Below are 18,484 nucleotides of genomic sequence, written 5' to 3' on the forward strand. Positions count from 1 at the left end.
TGACAGTTAGGAACTTTTCTCTAAAGACTGGAATAAATTGCCTAGGGAGGTTATGGAATCTCCATCTCTGAAGATATTTAAGAGTAGGTTAGATAAATGTCTATCAGGGATGGTCTAGACAGTATTTGGTCCTGCCATGAGGGCAGAGGACTGGACTTGATGACCTCTCAAGGTCCCTTCCAGCCCTACAATCCATGAATCCCCACAAAACCACCCTACACAAAGCCTTGAAATTTGGATTTAGTGACTAACTGGTGCTGGGAGAAAATTGCCCCAGGTATAGAAACACGTAAATAGTCCAGGGGTCAGCAACCTTTCAGAAGTGGTGTGCTGAGTCTTAATTTATTCACTTTAAATTAAGGTTTTGCATGCTGGTAATACATTTTAATGTTTTTTAGAAGGTCTCTCTCTATAAGTCTATATATTATATAACTAAACTATTATTTTATTGTAAAATAAACAAGGTTTTCAAAATGTTTAAGAAGCTTCATTTAAAATTAAATTAAAATGTTGATCTTATGCCACTGGCCCACTCAGCCCGCTGCTGCTCTGGGGTTCTGTTCACCTAGGCTGGCAGTGGGCTGAGCAGGCTTGCAGCTGAAACCCCGGCTGGCAAGGAACTGGAAGCCAGAACCCCAGACCGGCAGCGGGCTGTGCGGGGCCAGCGGCCGAGACCCCAGACTGGCAGCGGAATGAGTGGCTCAGCCCACTGCTGCTCAGGGGTTCCATCCGCCAGCTCCTGCCAGCCAAGATTTTGGTGCCAGACCCACTCAGCCTGCTGCCGGTCAGGAGTCTCGGCCCTGCCCACATACGGTGGGTACCTACTTCTCTCTGGTTCTGGCCCATTCTCTTCCTCAGTGCACTGAGCACAGGGTGGGAGTGCACTGAGCACAGGGCTGGGGTGAAGGAGCAGGCTGGCGGTTGGGGTGTAGGGTCTGGCCAGGAGCTAGAATGAAGGAGGGGGCTCAAGGTTGGGGCAGGAGGTTTGGGTGTGGAGCACTTACCTGGGCAGCTCCCATTTGGTGTGAGGGGTACAGGTGGGAATATGGGTGGGGGTGCAGGAGCTCTCATTTGGTGTTCAGGGTGGGGATGGGGATGTAGGGAGTGTGTGGGGTGTGGTGGGCCTGGATATGTGGTGGGGGTGCCAGAGTCAGGGCTGGGGTCATCGCAGGTGTGGTGGTGGTGAATGAGTCAAGCAGAGGTCTGGGTGTGTGTGCGGGGGGTTCAGGGCAGGGGCCTAGTGGGGGGGGCGGTTGTGGGACTGCAGGGCTCAGGGAAGAGGGCTGGGGGCGTGTGTGTGTGTGGGGTCAGGGCAGAGGGCTGGGGGTGTGGACTGGGGTTGTGGGATGCTCACGGCAGGAGGCTGGAGGGGATATGCCCCTATTCCATCCCCCCCTTCCCCAAGGCCCTGCCCCTGCCTCTTCTCTGCCTCTGCCGGGAGTAGCGAGCATGCTGACTCCGCTCCTCCCCCACCCCCTCCCTCACAAGGGCCATCAGCTGATTGGCCAGCAGGGAGAGAGGGATGGAGAGGAGGAGGAGGAGGGGCAGGAACCCAGCACACTGCGGGAAGAGGCAGGGGAGCCGGCAGGACCAAGCTTCTGCCCCTAGCCCCTGAAAGGGGGAGGGAGCAGACGGCGAAGAAAAGCAGTCTGGGCTGGGTAGGATTTTTAATGGCATGCTGCTGCCTGCTGGGATCCCGACAGACAGCAGGATGCCATTAAAAATCGGCTCGTGTGCCATCTTTGGCACATGTGCTATAGGTTGCTGACCCCTGACATAGTCCATTAGAATTATCTGTGATGTGTTGTGGGAAAAAAATATCAAGAAAAATCCTTATGTTCACATTTACCTTCTTACATCCACCTTCCCCTGCTTTGTTATCCTCCCCTCAATCCATTCTTGTTCATGCTGTTTCTCATTCCCCTCATTTATACTTTAGTTTTAGCCACTTCTTACTGTCTCTCTCTTCCTCTCTCCCATGCCCAGCCCTCTATTCCTCACCCCTTCTTTGCCCAGTTAAGCTGAGCTGTTTGTCTGGAACTCTGGTTGCTAATTGCAGATCTCTGATGTAGTAGGGAGGTGAGTGCTTGGCATGACTAGAGTCATGGATAGATATAAACTGTTGACGAAGGACAAGAAGGGCAGAAAAGGTGGGAGAGTTGCATTGTATGTAAGAGCAGTATGACTACTCAGAGCTCTGGTATGAAACTGCAGAAAAACTGGAGAGTCTCTGGATTAAGTTTAGAAGTGTGAGCAACAAGAGTGAATGTTGTCCATTGATTTGCTGAGACAGCAGACCACGGCCGATGAGTGGAAAAAGCTTTCTCGGTATCGGAACTAAACAGACATATACTAGATCACAGCCTGACTCATGGAGACTCATCACCCTATATCTGCTGGGAGAGCAGTACAGCGTGCACAGACAATCCAGAGTTTTGAAGTGTAGAGACATTCCTGGTCCAGGTGTTGGAGAACAACTAGGGTCCAGAGCTTCTTCTTGACCTGGCTGCTCACGAAACAGGGATGAGATAGTAGGAGGACCAAAATAGGGATTAGGAACCTCAGAGGCATGACCTAAGATGGCCGATGTTCAGATCCTGACACAAAGAAAAAAAAAGAGCAGCAGAATATGGACCCAGACTCCACAGAAGAGTTTGAGCCTCCCAGGGAACTGATCACGCAGGATCCCCTGGACGAAATAACTGAGGGGAAAAGATCAGAGATCTGCTGTTTTGAGAAGATCCTTATTGAAGTTGACAGGAACAAACATCCCAATGTGAGAAAGAATAGTGAATCTGGCAGGACGACCAGCTGGCTTAATAGTGAATCCTTGCTGATCTAAATGCAAAAAGAAGCTTACAAGAAGTTAAAATTGGACCAAAGACAGGAGAAGTATAAAATATTGTCAGATCAGGAGTGTAAATCAGGAAGAACCAAATCAACACTTGGAGTTGCAGCTACAGAGATGATAAGAGTAACAAGAAGGGTTTCTTCGAACGTTAGCAAACAAGAAGAAAGTCAGGAAAGTGTGGGCCCTTTACTGAATAAAAGGAGGCACACTCGTGACAGAGGATGATGGAAAAAGCTAATGTACAAGTGCTTGTTTTTTTGCCTCTGTCTCATGAACAAAGTCCAGCTTCCAGACACTGCATTGGCAGACCAGCGGGGAGGAGGTGACCAGCCTGTGTGGAGAAAAAGTGTTCAGGACTATTAGAAAAGACTGGACGAAGCACAAGGTCATGGGCGGATGCACTGCATCCAAGAGTGCTAAAGGATCTGGCAGATGTAATTCCAAGAGCCATTGGCCGATCGTTTGAAAACTCATGGTGATCGGGGAGGTCCTGGATGACTGGAAAAAGGAGAATGAGTTCTGATCTTTAAAAAGGAAGAGGAGGATCTGGGGAACTACAGGCCAGTCAGCCCACCTTAGTCCCGGAAAAATCATGGCAGGTGCCTCAGGAATCAATTCTGAATGCACTTTAGAGGAGAAGGAAAAGTGAATCAGCGAACAGACAACATAGGATTCACGACAGGGCAAGTCATGCTGAACTAACCTAATACCTTCCTATGAGAGATAACTGGCTCTGTGGATGAGGGGAAAGCAGTGGATAGATGTATTCTTTGACTTGCAGAAGCTTATTGATAGGTTCCACAGTATTTTTTGCCCAGCAAAGGTTAAGAAGTAATGGCTGAGAAGATATGGATTTATAATCAGGGATCAGCAACTTTGGTACATGGCCTGCCAGGAGTAAAGCACCCTGCCAGCCCGGCCATTTGTTTACCTGCCTCATCCACAGGTTGGGCGATCAGTGCTCCCACTGGTGCGGTTCGACTGTCCCAGCAATGGGGGTGGTGGAAGTGGTGCGGCCTGAGGGATGTGCTGGCAGCCACATCCCGCGCCGCCCATTGGGCCGGGTTGTGTAAACCATGCCACGTGGGAGCTGCGATTGGCCAAACCTGTGGATGCAGCAGATAACAGCCCGGCCCACCAGAATGCCTATCCCTCGGTGGCACGTGCCACAGTTGCCATTCCCTGGATACTTCAATAGCATGTGACAACGACAAGACATAGCCCAATCCCTAGTGAAGACCAACTAGTTGAGTACAAGAACTTTCAAACGCCAATTTGGCTCCATGTCTAAGCAAGTTGCCGCCGTGTGGCATGACGCAAGTGAGACAAGTGTGCAGTCCTGCGGCGTGCAGTTGTATGCGTTCAATATCCTTCTAGTTATAGATCTATGAGGATAGCGTGCGACTGCGTACAGCCCACAGCAATGTCTTTCAAGCATGACACACTATTTAATCTCGAGAGGATGTGGAGAGTAGGGCGACAGGGATAGGGATGCACTACTGCATGGGAGGGACTGACGAATTAATATTCATGGAGCGAATTCGACGCTCAAATAGAAATTCTGAGAGTTCAACCAGGAAAACGAGTGGAGAGCCCCTGAGCGTATACGGCACTACGAAGGAATGGGCGGCGGTCACATGCACACTGCATACCACACCAGACTGCCTATCATGAATCCGGTTCACCGCACTTTCTGCGACAACGCCCTAGTCATTACACGAGTACTGAGCAACCTGTGGAAGACACGAGAGTCCCACAGCTAGTGCCATTCCGATTCGCCAAGAAATGCAATCGGCCATACGTGGCTATGAGCTCACAAGTTAAAGGAGGAACATAAGCCCACGATGGACCGAACCTGCAGTGGACTGAGATGCTCGTATCGGAAGTTGCTCATGACTCCTCTAGTTCAGAGGCATGTGCATGAGCCTCACCTCTGCATGGAGGTTACTAGGTCCAGTTCTTTCTGAGGTTCACACTCCACTACCAAGTGACAAGGATATTCGATAAAAATCTGGTACTAAGGGAAATACAGCGAGGAGGGCAAAAACATAAAGTGGGAAGAACTGCTTGGGGCTGGAGTAACCTATGAACTTAACGAGGCTTGAGCTAGGCTAGAGGCAACATCAAGAACAGAAAATTCGTATATCCACTATGTCTGTCTACGCCCTAATAGAGAAGGTGAAAAGATTGTTAGTTGCATTTCCCAACCTACACTCGACAAGTATGGGGAGTTTCTAACAATTGGATGATGCGTAGAAGCTGTGTCAAATGTAAGCAGGAGTGAAGAATCAAGGAGTAATGGTCTCAAGTGTGCAGTGGGGGAATTGTTAGGTTGGATATTAGGAAAAACTTTTCAACAGATGGCATGGTGAAGCAACTGGAATGGGTTCCACTTAGGGAGGTGGTGGAATCTCTTCCTACAGTGTTAAGGTCAGGCCTTGACAAAGCGAAGTGGCTGGATGAAGTATCGTTGTGGCGATTCTGGTCTGCTTTGAAGCAGGAGTTTGGACTAGATTGACCTCTCTGAGGTCCCTTTTTCCAACAACCTCTGAGCATGTACGTATGATTTTAATATGGAGTCCTAATAGCGAGGGAGGCAGGCTGGTCCCATGGCTGTATGCTGGTGTCAGCAAGTACAGCCACTTCTCTCCTCATCCTCTAAGTCTTCAGTAAAAGGGTGCGGAGCTGAAGTATAGCTAAGTCTGGCTATCCCTTCGAGGGGCATGCTAATACACTCAAGCTGCTTAATGGATGATGACTATGACCATGTGTCTTTCGCTCCCAAAAATACAAGAGGGAATGGATAATGAGGACTGAGAGCAACTGTGTGAAGTGCAGGAGGATGTTCAGGACTGGCATCAGGACCTTGATAAGACCTGCACAGCTTCAGTAAGACATCGCTTACATGCATTACCATATGCTGTCGCTTTGTACACAGGCCCGGCTCAACTGTATAAATAGTAGTAAGGTAAGGGTCTAAGTTTCTTTGCCTGGAAAAGGTAACTTCTAAAACTGAGCAGAGAGACAAAACAAGACACTGGATTGTTAAAAGCGGGCGGAATTGTATACTCAGGGTCTTTTTTGTTTCTCGGTGTGAGTAAACAAGGTTTCCTCCAATAACTGCTTTTTATTCAAATATTATACCAAACGTCGTAAGAGTACAAAGGAACCTCAAAGCATTCCGGCTACTGAGAGCTTTGGGTTGTCGATACACCTCGTGGCTTGTCTTTGTGCTTCTCTCTCGCGTGAGTTAAAACTACAAGGACCCTTCCCTCTAACTGCCATCTTATCATCAACGCTGATTCCACTACATCATCATATGATGAGTCAACCAACGAGGACCACCTAAGCAGTCTCGGTCTATTGATAGGCCTTAGTGTCTGATTATTACAGTATGCGGAATATGTTCGTGACTGGCTTATATCGTTAAGCTGACTCTACGTTGTAACATCAGATTGAACATGTGTAACCATATTCTATACGAGCACGAACCTGCTACTTGGATTTGATCTTAAGCATAGATTGAATTGCTTATACTTTCGCGTTTTTTATATCAAACTTCTTTCCTAAACATTATGATCCTGACCCGCTTCTTTCTCTCACATTGGCCTTAGTAACCGTCCAGTCAGCGGGGGCGAGGAAAGAACAAATCTCTGTTCCTGTTGCTCGAATTGGCCAGGGCGGGAAAGGCCCTATAGCGACAACAGAAGGAGGGGAAATTGCCGTGTGAAGGCTTGACTACGGTAGAAAATAAGTGCGTACCCTTCTGGGGGCAAAGCTAGGATTGATAGAGAAGCTAACAACAGCTGTATACAAGGAAGTGAAGCGATAAGCACTTGGCATCCCGCTAACCAGGAAAGGGGAGGAATCTGTCCACCATGTGCTTAAGAGAAGTGCTCCATGAGAGTTACCTCCAGGGCATTACTGGAGTCGTGCCGAGCGCCGGCTTTCCAAAGGTATTATGGATTGGGACCTACCTTAGATGTGATATGAGCAAGCGGAGCTGGAATCACGGCCCTCTATTTATTTGTACGCCGGACCGGTGGCAGCAACAAAATACAACCACGCTGGTCTATGTGGAGCTCGGGCACTCTCTTCAGTAGCCCGCCCAAATGGTATGGTACGCATGAAAGTCCCGGGTTTCGACAGGTCCCACAGCATTGCGGGACTCTACATAGTCCACGGACTCCTCCCGATCTCGAGGTGCTAATCAATATTACAGCCCAAAACTTCGGTTGATGGTAAGCTTCTCAGTGGGGAAGTAGCATATACACTCAGAGAACTACTACATAAAGGTTTCTTTTCTATAAATTCCCTGAACTAGAGTAGCAGTGAGGAACCAAGACTTGGTTAGACCCGGATATCAGAAAATTCTTCTTTATTTCATGCTTCTTCTATCGAGACTATTGCGCGCGAGTTTTTCAGTAGGCGCAATATCAGGAGCGGTCCATTTAGAGGTCGTTGCGTTAACTCAAGTACGACCCTCTCCCTCTCATCACACACACAGTGACTGCTAGCAATGCCACTTAATTCACGAACAAGAAGGACAAATTACGTGGAATCTTGGTTTTATAAGTCCTGCTCACACGAGCAAAAATTGTTTTTTTCTCCCCTGGCTGTGATCTTTTGTTCACAGGTAATGCTATTTTTTCCTTTCCGCTAGCTCTTAGCACTGCTTGCTTTGTAGCCAGAGTCATTTAGAAACCGATTCATTCTTGTATTACATAGAGCACAAGTTAAGGAGGCCCAGCCAATCGCACACAGGTACATAGTCACACTGTTTTGCTTTTTCTTAGGGTCAACGAAATTAAAGCACCACCATCAAACAGAGCAGCACAGTACAAAGGTCAAAGCAGTTGCTAGGCAAATCTCAGGTACCAGCTAGAGAGCGCGGCTATACTTCAGAGAGACAACCACCAGATGGACTTCAACAACAAGATACACCGAAACCATGCGTTCCAAATGAAAGTAAGGCAAAAATGGACACAGCGCCGGCAACATTAGCCCAGCAACGAAGATATAAAACAGAGAGAGCGAGCTGGACACTGACACTTGCTAAGACATTACACTCCAACACCTAAGCACACGAAGAGAAGCACCGACCAAAAAAGGAGCTGAGATCACTGAAAGACCACACTAACGAAGGTGCCCTGGATGGGTACCTCAACACACAAGCCCCGGTACGAGACTTACCCGCGAAAAAAAAATGTTGAAAACAAAAACATAGGAGACATGGACTGGAAACATTATAAGGCTAAACAAGAAGCCCAAGAGGCAGCACACAGAAGAGAACAAAGACAGCCAAAAGCAGATCACGAAAGACACTTCAAAAAGAGAGTGGCGACGCTACCGAAGAAGAACAAGAGAAAGAAGAAGAGGCGGTCCAGCAGAAGAAGAATAGAACTACGAAGAGGCTCAACAAACGGCCTTGGAATTAGAACAGGCTAAGCACCAACCCCAGCAGAATCCTAACCCTCCGCCGCCAGTTGGGTTCACCGCCAGGAAATTTGCCCAACTACCAAAGCAGGTGAGGACACAGACAACTGTCTGTGCTTACACAGACACACAGACGAGGTAGTGGACTCGGATCCCATGTCACGGTCTAAATACCAGCACAACACCTCCAGTCCCAGACCCGGAACTGGAACAGGCAACCAGCACCACACAAGCAGTGCAACCACCACTTAAACCAACGCCAGAAGGGTACAACAGAGCCTGAACTGGCAGAAGCAACAAAACAACCAGTACACAAGAGGCTCAGACAGAGCTTGAAATACCACCAGGTGCAGCCTAGCAGAGAGCGGTGCAGCCAGCGACAGACAACCCATCTCTACATTTCACTTCCAGGAGGGAGCCAAGCCCCAAGTCCCCCAGTCTGGGAAGAACTGGGTCCCCAGCTCTCAAGGAAGAACAGTTCCAGACTGAGCAGGAAAGCAGATGACCAAGCTTAAAAAGGCTTGGTGGCGGCAACGTGAGCAGCCCACCGCCTCTCAGCTCTTGTCTGACCGATCCCGGTTGTTATAGACCAAGGACCTTTTTAACAAGGAATTTCTTCTGGTGGTACGCCAGTAAGAGTGGAGCCGCTACAACGGTTGAAAAATCCTTCTACTGGCGGGATGGGCAAGAAACGTTGCCGCAGTATGTCCAGTCTTGTGAGGGATGTGCCAAACAGGGAAAGCCTCAGCGATCTGGTATCCGGGCCCTCTCCAGCATTCCCATAATTGACGGTCCCATTTTCAGCAAGGAGCTGGGGAATTCTGGGTCCTTTTCCAAAGAAGACACCAGGGGAAAGCAGTACAGTACATGACTTTGCTGACTCTGTGACTACCCCGATGGCCAGACCGCAGTTGCTCTAATAGACAACAAAGGCTAAAGCAGTGTGCCAGGCCTAACAGACATTTTCGGCAGGGTCGGTGGCCTCAGATACTGGTCAGCAGTGAAAAGAAGATGCTGCCATGTGTATGCCTGGAAAGCTACGTCCATAGTGTTTGGGGACGACGCTTCGCTACAAACTGACCATGTTACTGCGGCTAAAGTGGTTTTCGCTGAAATTGGAAGGTCTTGTTCGTTGCATGCTTTATTTTTATGTGCATGCGTGTTGTATTCCCTCTGTTTAAGTTTAAAGTTCTGGTAGAAATCTCCAGTGGACACTTTCTACTGTCGTGATTGGGGGCGTGTCATAAATAGATAGGTAAGGTAGGGTTAAGTTTCTTTTACCTGGAAAGGGTAACCAAACACTGACCAGAGGACCAATCAGAGAACTGGATTGTTTAAAGTCAGGGGCGGGAATTTGTATACTCAGGGTCTTTTTTGTTTTCTCCGGCTGTGAGGTAAACAAGGTTTCCTAACTCCTTCTTATTTTCAAATTTTATACAAAGTTGTGAGTACAAAGAACCCAAAGCAATTCGCTTATGAGGAGCTTTGGGTTGTACGAATAGATGTGTGATGGCTGTGTCTTTTGTTGTTTTTCTCGGCTGTGAGTTACAAGCTTCCTCCTACTGCATCTTATCTCCAAGTGTCTCCTACACATCTGTGAGTACAAGGGACCCCAAGCAATTCGGCTATGATGAGCTTGGTGTTGTATTTACATGTATGATGGATTTGTTGGACTGGTTTAATCGGCTATCTTTCAAAGTCAGACTGTTTCTCATATATTTCCTAATATAGCAAGAACCTGTATTGAGTTCTTAATGCAAGATTATTGTTTTATATTTCCTTTTTTTTATATAAACTTTTCTTTTAAACCTTGTGGACGTTTTCTTTCCTAGTGAGGCGAGGGGGGAGGGAAAAAGCCCAAACTCTCTGTTCTCGCCTTCCAATTGTCCCAGGGCGGGAAAGGCTATTAGGACAAGGGAGGGGGAATTTCTGGTGTGAGCTTGACTAGGTAATACCTAGCCTCGGGGAAGCTAGATTGGCTTCTCGGCTGTATTCAAGGAGTGAGCGTAGCATTGCACTGGCTAACCCAGGAAGGGGGGGACGCTGTAGAGAGGGAGAAGAGGAGACCCAGGGCTCTCGGGTCTTGGGGGTTCCCCAAAGGGGTTGGGGAACCAGGAGGAAAAAGGGAAGATCCGGCCCTAATCCGGGACCTGGTGGCACGCAAAAATATCCAAGCTGTAGTGAGCTTGGGGATTTTCAGGTAAGCCCAAACTTGATCGCAAAGCTCCAGGTTGGGACAGGGTTCCAGATGGGGGACTCTAAATCCGGTTGGATGGAGGCAAGATCCCACTTCTGCACACATTGTTCTGTTCTCTTCTATGTGCTGCGCTTTGGGCTTCTGTTAGCCTTAATAGTTCCAGCTGTTCTCCTATGTTTATTTTTGTCTCTAGGTTGTTTGCCGGGCTCTTCTTTTCTGCTCTCTTTGTGGAACGCATGTTCTGTTTTCTTGTGTTGGAGTGCCTCTGGTGGTTGTTGCCTGATTGCCGGCTTTCTGCCTCCTGAGATCTGCTAGCAACGCTTGACTTGCTGTAGCTCATGTTTGATTGTTCAATTGCCTAACAAAACACTGGTATTTACCTGTGTGGATTGCTGGTGGGTACTAAGTCCACGTGTTTTAACAAAAGATCTGTAAATGGTGTTCTTAATGACTTGACTACAAAGCAAAGCTGCTAAGAGCAAGCAGCGAAAAAAAATGCAACCTGCTAAACGCAAGCAGGAAAAAAAAAATTTTTCTCTCTAGCACTTTAAACCAATCTGTTCCTCACTGCTACTGTGTTGTGATTGCTAGCAAGCACTTGAAGGGGAATGCTATTGTTTAACCAACGACCCTAATGGCCGTTGTAATGAGCCTACTAAAATGGCGAACTGCAAACAGGCAGAAAAAAAAAATTTTCTGTTCTGCCTTCAAACCCAAATTCTTCCTCATGCTATCCTAGCAGGGAAAAAAAATTAATGTAAGCTTGCTTCTGGATTATATACTTCCCACCACGCTCACCAGTGTGTAGATATTGCTCCAGTCCAGACCCTGGACTTAAGTCCCCAATTGACCTTCCCAAACTGGACTTTGCGTCCTAAATGGGCTACCTGAAACTCCCCAAGCTCACTATCAGCTTTGGATATTTTTGCTGCCACCAGTCCGGATTATTCATTATTTATGGGCCGGATCCTCCCTTTTTCCTCTGGGTCCCAACCCTTCTGTGGGAACCCCAAGACCCAGAGCCCTGCGGTCTCCTCTCTCCCTCCTCTGACCGCTTTCCCCCCTTTTCCTGGTGTTAGTCCGTGCATGCTATACGCTTCACTCCTTGAATACAGCCGCCGAGAGCAATCTAGCTTCCTGAGGGCTAGGATCTTACGTAGTGCCAGCTCGACACCAGAAATTCCCCCTCCTTGTGCCTATAGCCTTTCCCGCCTGGACAATTAGGAAGCGGCGAGAACAGAGAGTTTTGAGGCTTTCCTCCCGCGCTCTGCCCTACGAGGAAAAGAAACGTCCACAAGGTTTAAAGAAAAGTTTATCATACTAAAAAAAAGGAAATAGTAAAACATAATCTGCTTAAGAAAACTCAATACAGTTCTTGCTTAATAGGAAATATGAAGAAACCAGTCTGAATTTAAAAGATAGCCCGATTAGACCAGTCCAACAAATCATAACATGTAAAACAAACCAAGCTATCATAAGCCGCCAATTGCTTGGGTCCCTTTGTACTCATCAGATGTGGAGTAGACCACCTTGGATGATAAGATGCCAGTGTAGGGAGGAGCTGTTAATACAGCCGAGCAAACAACAAAAGAACAGCCATTCCCCAGCATCTATTCGTACACCCAAAGCTCCTATATCGCCAATTGGCTTTGGGGTTCCTTTGTACTCCAACAGACTTTTGGATAATATGTTGAAAACAGAAGAGAGTAGGGAAACCCTCCATCAACTGTATTATCTCACAATACTATGATAGCAAGAATCTGTCAGTAGGTACAACGAATCAAACCGCAACAAGAATGCTATGAGGGTATGAAGACGATATATATCCCCCGCCCGTGACATGACGTTATGACACAACCAACGTTACTCTCCCAGTTCTCTGATTGGTCCTCTGGTCAGGTGTTTGGTTACCCTTTCCAGGTAAAAGAAACTTAACCCTTACCTTACCTATCTATTTATGACAACAGCCTTTGGCATACAGGGTATGTTGGGAACATGCTGTGTACAAGTGATACACAGGGGTCTACAGGAGGCAGCTGCGAGTCAGAGTAACACTGAGGCTGCTTTGGCTTATGTCAGGCAGAGTCCCATGGATCATGGGAGCAGAGAAGTGAGGTAAGACATTTGTACCTCTCCCCTGTGGCCCTGCTCTGAGCACATCTTGGTTGGACAGAGTCCATGTCCTCCATGTTCTCATCTAAAGGGCCTCGTACACTGCAGGTGCTATTGGAATAAACAAAGAAAATCATCAGCATTGGCATCAGGATCAAGAAGGATAAATAGGGACCAAGGTAGATCCCTGCAGTGAGAATGGGACTGAGTAAAATGTATTTTGTTGTGGGTGGGATTATGTGGGCAAAAAAAGAGACTAGGGTAATTTGTGGGGAAACAAAATGCAAGTTTAGCTACACCTACTGTTTAAGTTAACCTTATTATTGATCACTTAGTTTGAGCCTTTTTCACAATTTATGTAAAAAACCTAGTGCAGTAAGCAATTTTTCCATTAAATGTTTTTCAAAAACCAACGATAATCCTGACACAGAAATTACTAGAATGGTTACAATGGTATATATTTTCACGTGCTATAATATATATTCTGCTTACTGTATTTTTCACTCCATGCATCCGATGAAGTAGGTTTTAGCCCACGAAAGCTTATGCCCAAATAAATTTGTTAGTCTCTAGGTGCCACAAGGACTCCTTGTTATATATTAAAAAAAATACGTAGTAACCCTTCCCCTCATTCGGAGAGAGAGTGGCAGCACTGCCTAAAAAAGCGCCATATTAGCTAACTCCCACAAACACCTGCCCTCTATGACATGAATCAGGAAAAGAGGGCAGAATAGACAGCGTCATAGAAGCATGTTGTCAGTAGGACTATGCTGGTGCTCAGTAAGTAAACTTCTGAATCTTTGTTCTACCCTTTTTCAAGACTCTTGTTTTTCCTCCTCTTTATATGTTAAGACTCTTGGTAATAGTTCCTCTAACAAGGCTGTAGCTTTTTTGATGGCTCAGAGAAGAGCCTTTTATTTTTACTGTATGTCTCCAAAGATGTAGAAAATAAGCACTGTGAAGTAACTCAAACATATGTAAGCAACTTAATTATACATTTTTAAAAACTTTTTAACAAAAACTGTGATAAGTGACTCGATTCATTTGGTTTTCTTAGAAGATAATCAAGCTTATGTGAATTAAATTTTTCCTGTAATTAAGCCTTTGCAGCTTGTCTGCCAGTTTCCCTTTAAAAGGATTCTTTTCTGTCAGACCCACAAACAAGCGAGCCCAGAAGGATCTAGTACTTGGTGAAAATCTTTAACAACTGTCTCCTTTGACAGTTAGGCTGAATTTTATTGTTCTGTATTGTCCCCTTTCTTTAAAGGGGAAAAGAGGTTATTACTTTTGTAACTCGGTTTTTTTTCCTTCATAAGACAGAACAACAACAAATCTTAACTGGAATAAAATACCCTTTGATTCTGGAGAGTATTCATTTAAAGACCTTTTTAATTTCATACTGTCCAATTTTTCGTTCCTCATTCACTAATGTTATGTCATTTTATATCTCAGGAGAAAAATGTCTTAAATGTGCCCACTATTCTTAAAGCCTGCCTCACAGTGGCCTGTCAGTGATAGGTGTGCCTCCAGACCCTGAATTCCTTCCTGCTTGACCCCAGAAAATGATGAAAGGGTCAAGAAAGTCTAACAGACAAATGGACTTCTCACTGGGCAGAAAGGGGGCAGGGGTAAGGTGGGACTTTGTGTCTAATACTGCTTTCTGATTGATCCCTTCACAGGGCTAAGGGCATAGCCACCTGTCCAAAACTGAATAGGGTAATAGATATGTGTATACTTATATTCTCCAACAAAGAACAGGAAGCCTCGGGTATTTGGTGCATATAATGAAGGCCATGTGTATTTTGCAGCAAGTTTAACCTAATTTCACAGCAAGACCCATGGTTTCTGTGGCGCTATAGTGCTAACTTCTGTAGTGAACTCAAAATTCTGCAGCAGCATCTGGAAAATGTAGAAGTTACAGAGAAGCACAGTAGCTGGATCTTTCTAATACACTTAGTGGTAGTGAATAATTAAATTTCTGCATTACATTCCAGAGTCAACATCCAGTTAAGATCAGCTTCTATTCAGATCATATTTGAAAGGTTATCTTCACAGTCATGATGATTAGAGACTTGTTTTTTGAAAATTAAAAGATTGGAATCTCCTGCACTCTTCTGTACAGAGAGTAATTCTGTAGGAACTCAGGCAGTTTCAGAATTGCAGAATACACAGAGCCATATTTATATAACACAAGTACCCTCAACAGTATCTAATGACAAACACCCTTTTGGGATGTCTTCTCCCCACTGACAAGCACACCCAAGAGTACCATGTGTTTGCCTAAAAATGCAAACCACTTTTCCCACCCCTACCAGTTCATTATGATTGTCAATCTGTACTGATAAGAAACTCAGAACCAAATTAGCAGGGGCTGTTGCATGTGGACCCAGAGGACATCTGATATAATCCCCCGTCCTTCCACACACAATCACTTGTGGCTCTGAAAACCATGTGGTGTAACCTTCGCTGTCCTGTCTCTTACAGATCAATAGACTATTGCTAAAGCTGCGAGTTTGTCACAGAAGTCATGGCTTCGTGACTTTCCGTGACTTTCCATGACTTCTGCAGCAGCCGGTGTGGCTGGCTCCGGAGCTGCGTGAGCAGCTCAGGTAGCCTTTGGGCCCATCGCACTGTCTACTGCTGGGGCAGTCTTCGGCCACCGCTCCTCCTACCCAACAGCAGAAGGAGGAGTTTGAGTCGGGGAGGTGGGCCTCAGGCCTGGGGGTTGAGGCATGGGATGGGGTGAGGGCTCAGGGCAGTGCTTACCTTGGAGGGGGGCTCCCCAGAAGCAGTAACATGTCCCTCCCTCAGCTCCTAACTCTGCACATGTCTTCTGCCCACAGGCACTGCCCCCGCAGCTCCCATTGGCTGTGGTTCCTGGCCAATGGGAGCTGCGGAGCTAGCAGCGCTAGGAGCTTGGGGAGGGACATGTTACTGCTTCCGAGAAGCAGGGTAGGGAGACTCTCAATCCTGCCAACCCTCCCCATCCCCCAGCACCAGCAGGGGTCCCAGGCTGCTCTCACCCCAGCACTCACAGTGTCCCCCTATACCCTCCCCCAAGCACCTGCAGGCCTCCCCTGCTCACCTGATGTCCCCCCGAGCATTTGCGGTGCCCCCCAGGTTGCCCCACCGAGCCTCCACAGGCCCCACCCCAGCATCGCCTGACCATCCACTTCCCTCTCGCCAGCACCCGCAGGACTCACAAGATTTAGTCATAGTGTAATACAAGTCATGGACAGGTCACGGGCCATGAATTTTTGTTTATTGCCCATGGCCTGTCCATGACTTTTACTAAAAATACCTGTGACTAAAATGTAGCCTTAACTATCGCCTATCAAGCACAACTGTAAAGTCTTAAGAGTCAGTAAATAGGTTTTTCTCTCTTTGCTAATCAGGTGGAATATGTGAAGCATGGAGCCCTTGGAGCTGGGTAGTGCTGGTGTACTTCATGAACAAAACTCCATTCATGTCCCGACAGCAAAGGCACTGACCAATCCCTGCCTTTCTTCTTAAAGGAAAGCCCAGAAAGTACATTCTGTTGAAGAATCTCCATTTGAAAGGGACACAGAACAAGAGCACAGCCACTTATCTTAACAGTCATGGAGGCCACTGGTAACAGCCAGGAGGAGATATTGACCTCCAGAAATGAAACAGCAGCAGACAAACCCTCTCTGCTAAACAATGCTGTCCGAAACCATTCAATAGATACAGTCCGGCAGCTGTTGAAAGAAGGAGCAGATGTTAATTCCAAGGTAGAAGGTGGCTGGACACCTCTGCACAGCGCTGTACAGGCTGATCAGGAAGAGATTGTTGATCTTCTGCTGGAGAAAGGTGCTGATCCGTGTGCTAGGAAGAAAAATGGTGCCACTCCCTTTGTTGTCGCAGGGATAGTGGGAAATGTGCGACTTTTAGAGCTCTTCCTTTCTAAGGGGTCAGAAATCAATGAGTATGATGACAATGGTTTCACAGCTTTTATGGAGGCTGCTGGCTATGGGAATGAGGATGCCTTAAGATTCTTATACAATAATGGGGCAGATGTGAATTTGAGGAGGGTAGTTAACGAGGAGAAAAGGACACTGAATAAAGGGGGGGCAACAGCCCTGATGGATGCTGCCAGGGAGGGCCACTTCTCAGTTGTAAACATTCTTGTCAGTGAGATGAAGGCTGACATGAACATCTGTGACAACCAGGACAGGAATGCTTTAATCTATGCCTTCCTTCCAAGTGATAACAAGACAGCGGAGTCAATTCTCCCAATAGTTCATTTCCTGCTGGATTGTGGTGTTGATGTGAACAGAAGAGATGAACATGGGAAAACTACCCTCATCCTGGCAGTCGAGATGCGAAGTCTGGATTTGGTGAAAGCTTTATTGGAGAAGAATGAAGTTGACATCAATGATGCTGACAGAGAGGGCAAAACAGCACTGATGATAGCTGTAGAGAAAAACTATTATGAAATAGCAAAGCTACTGTGTGAAAGGGGGGCAAGGACTGACCTTGGGGACCTTATTGGGATTGTCAATAGGAAATACAATAAGAAAATGGCAGATCTTCTTCGCCAGTATGGCGCCAAGGCTGGTCCAAGTCAACCTCAAGATTGGGAACCCACCAGCAAACGCTGGGGAGAGCAGCTGAAAGTTCTCTACAACATGTATCGTCCTATGACTGGAAAACTTAAAATCCTCCAACATAACGATTTCAGGATTCAGAGAACCTCCCAAGGGGGCATCTACCTGGGACTCTATGATGGGAAAGAGGTGGCTGTGAAGATATTCTGCATTGGCACAGAAATTGCTAAACAAGAGAAAATGTGCCTTGAACAATGTCTGACCAGCAACCATTTAGTAAAGCTTTTTGGTGCTGAAGAAAAGAAACCCTGCCTGTACTTGTGCCTCTCGCTCTGTGAGAAGAACCTTGAAGAACACCTGAGTGCATCAGAGAATGAAGTGAATTGCAAGGGTGTTCTTAAGACACTCTTTGAGGCAGTTCAAGAACTACACATGTTTGGATTTGGCCATCAGGATCTACACCCACGTAACATTTTGATAGGTTAGCTTGTGTGTTCTTATCTTTCTTATTCTCTTCTCCTATTGCTTGTAGTTGAGAAAGTGAGGCATTATAGAGCTGATTGTATATGTCACAATGTAGAAGTCTTTATGCACAGAGGGTGTGTGCATTCGGGCTCATGTAGTACAGCAGCCGTAAGTATCACGTTAGTTTTGCCCTCCTACTGAGAGATCAGGTCATCCCACTGAATAATCTACCAGAGAAGTCTGGGGTCATGCGAATAATTCAACCGGGTACCAGAGAAAAGGAGCGCAACATACACACAGACAGACATACAACAGGCTTAACTATTCCTGTTATTTTGTCAGATGCTGCTGGTAAAGTTCGCTTAGCAGATTTTGATAAGAGCAAAAGATTGAGTGAAGGACAGAAGGATGATGTTATAATCAAAGATCTGAAGGTAACTTTCCATTAAACCAATATTATGTTTCAGATTACCCCTCACACCTTTTCTGTCTTTTGCTTCCTTTGCTTTCTTGGAGCGAATCAGCTGATCTTCCTATATATTCAAAAGGAACTGTATAACCGCATGGTTTCTGGAAATTCCCATAGCACAAGAGACCAGAGTACTAGGAAGTGACAGTGATTAGGAATGCAGATTTTTCTCTGACCCCTGGAAGTCACTTCCTGATTTTGCTCTGTGCTTTCAGTGTGGTGGGCTCTCTAATACAAACACTTCCTGAAGTGATTGCTGCCATACATGTACACACATGGGTACACACACTCGGAATGCTGATTTTAGAAGATATTTCTCTGTCTCTGTTTCTTTTTGGTGGGAGGTTGTGTGCCTTGGAGTGAAACAGCCATTTGTTCTCATACTC

The 18,484-nt window shown here is 46.5% G+C and overlaps 1 protein-coding gene across 4 annotated transcripts in view; it reads left to right on the plus strand.

Annotated features, from left to right (window-relative positions):
• Positions 1-18,484, plus strand: part of RNASEL (ribonuclease L) — a 35,157-nt gene that overhangs the window by 11,351 nt on the left and 5,322 nt on the right. For 2 of the 4 annotated variants that reach the window (XM_075067884.1, XM_075067885.1), the window contains 2 exons: positions 15,992-17,645; positions 17,972-18,063. In XM_075067884.1, the coding sequence (XP_074923985.1) occupies positions 16,196-17,645; positions 17,972-18,063 (1,542 nt within the window). In that variant the 5' untranslated portion in view covers positions 15,992-16,195. Of the gene's footprint in view, positions 1-12,458; positions 12,600-14,219; positions 15,302-15,991; positions 17,646-17,971; positions 18,064-18,484 lie in introns of those variants that run through there. The other 2 variants (XM_075067886.1, XM_032769421.2) reach the window with 2 other exon arrangements.

Source organism: Chelonoidis abingdonii, chromosome 7 (genome assembly GCF_003597395.2).
Source record: "Chelonoidis abingdonii isolate Lonesome George chromosome 7, CheloAbing_2.0, whole genome shotgun sequence".
Classification (NCBI taxonomy): Eukaryota; Metazoa; Chordata; order Testudines; family Testudinidae; genus Chelonoidis; species Chelonoidis abingdonii.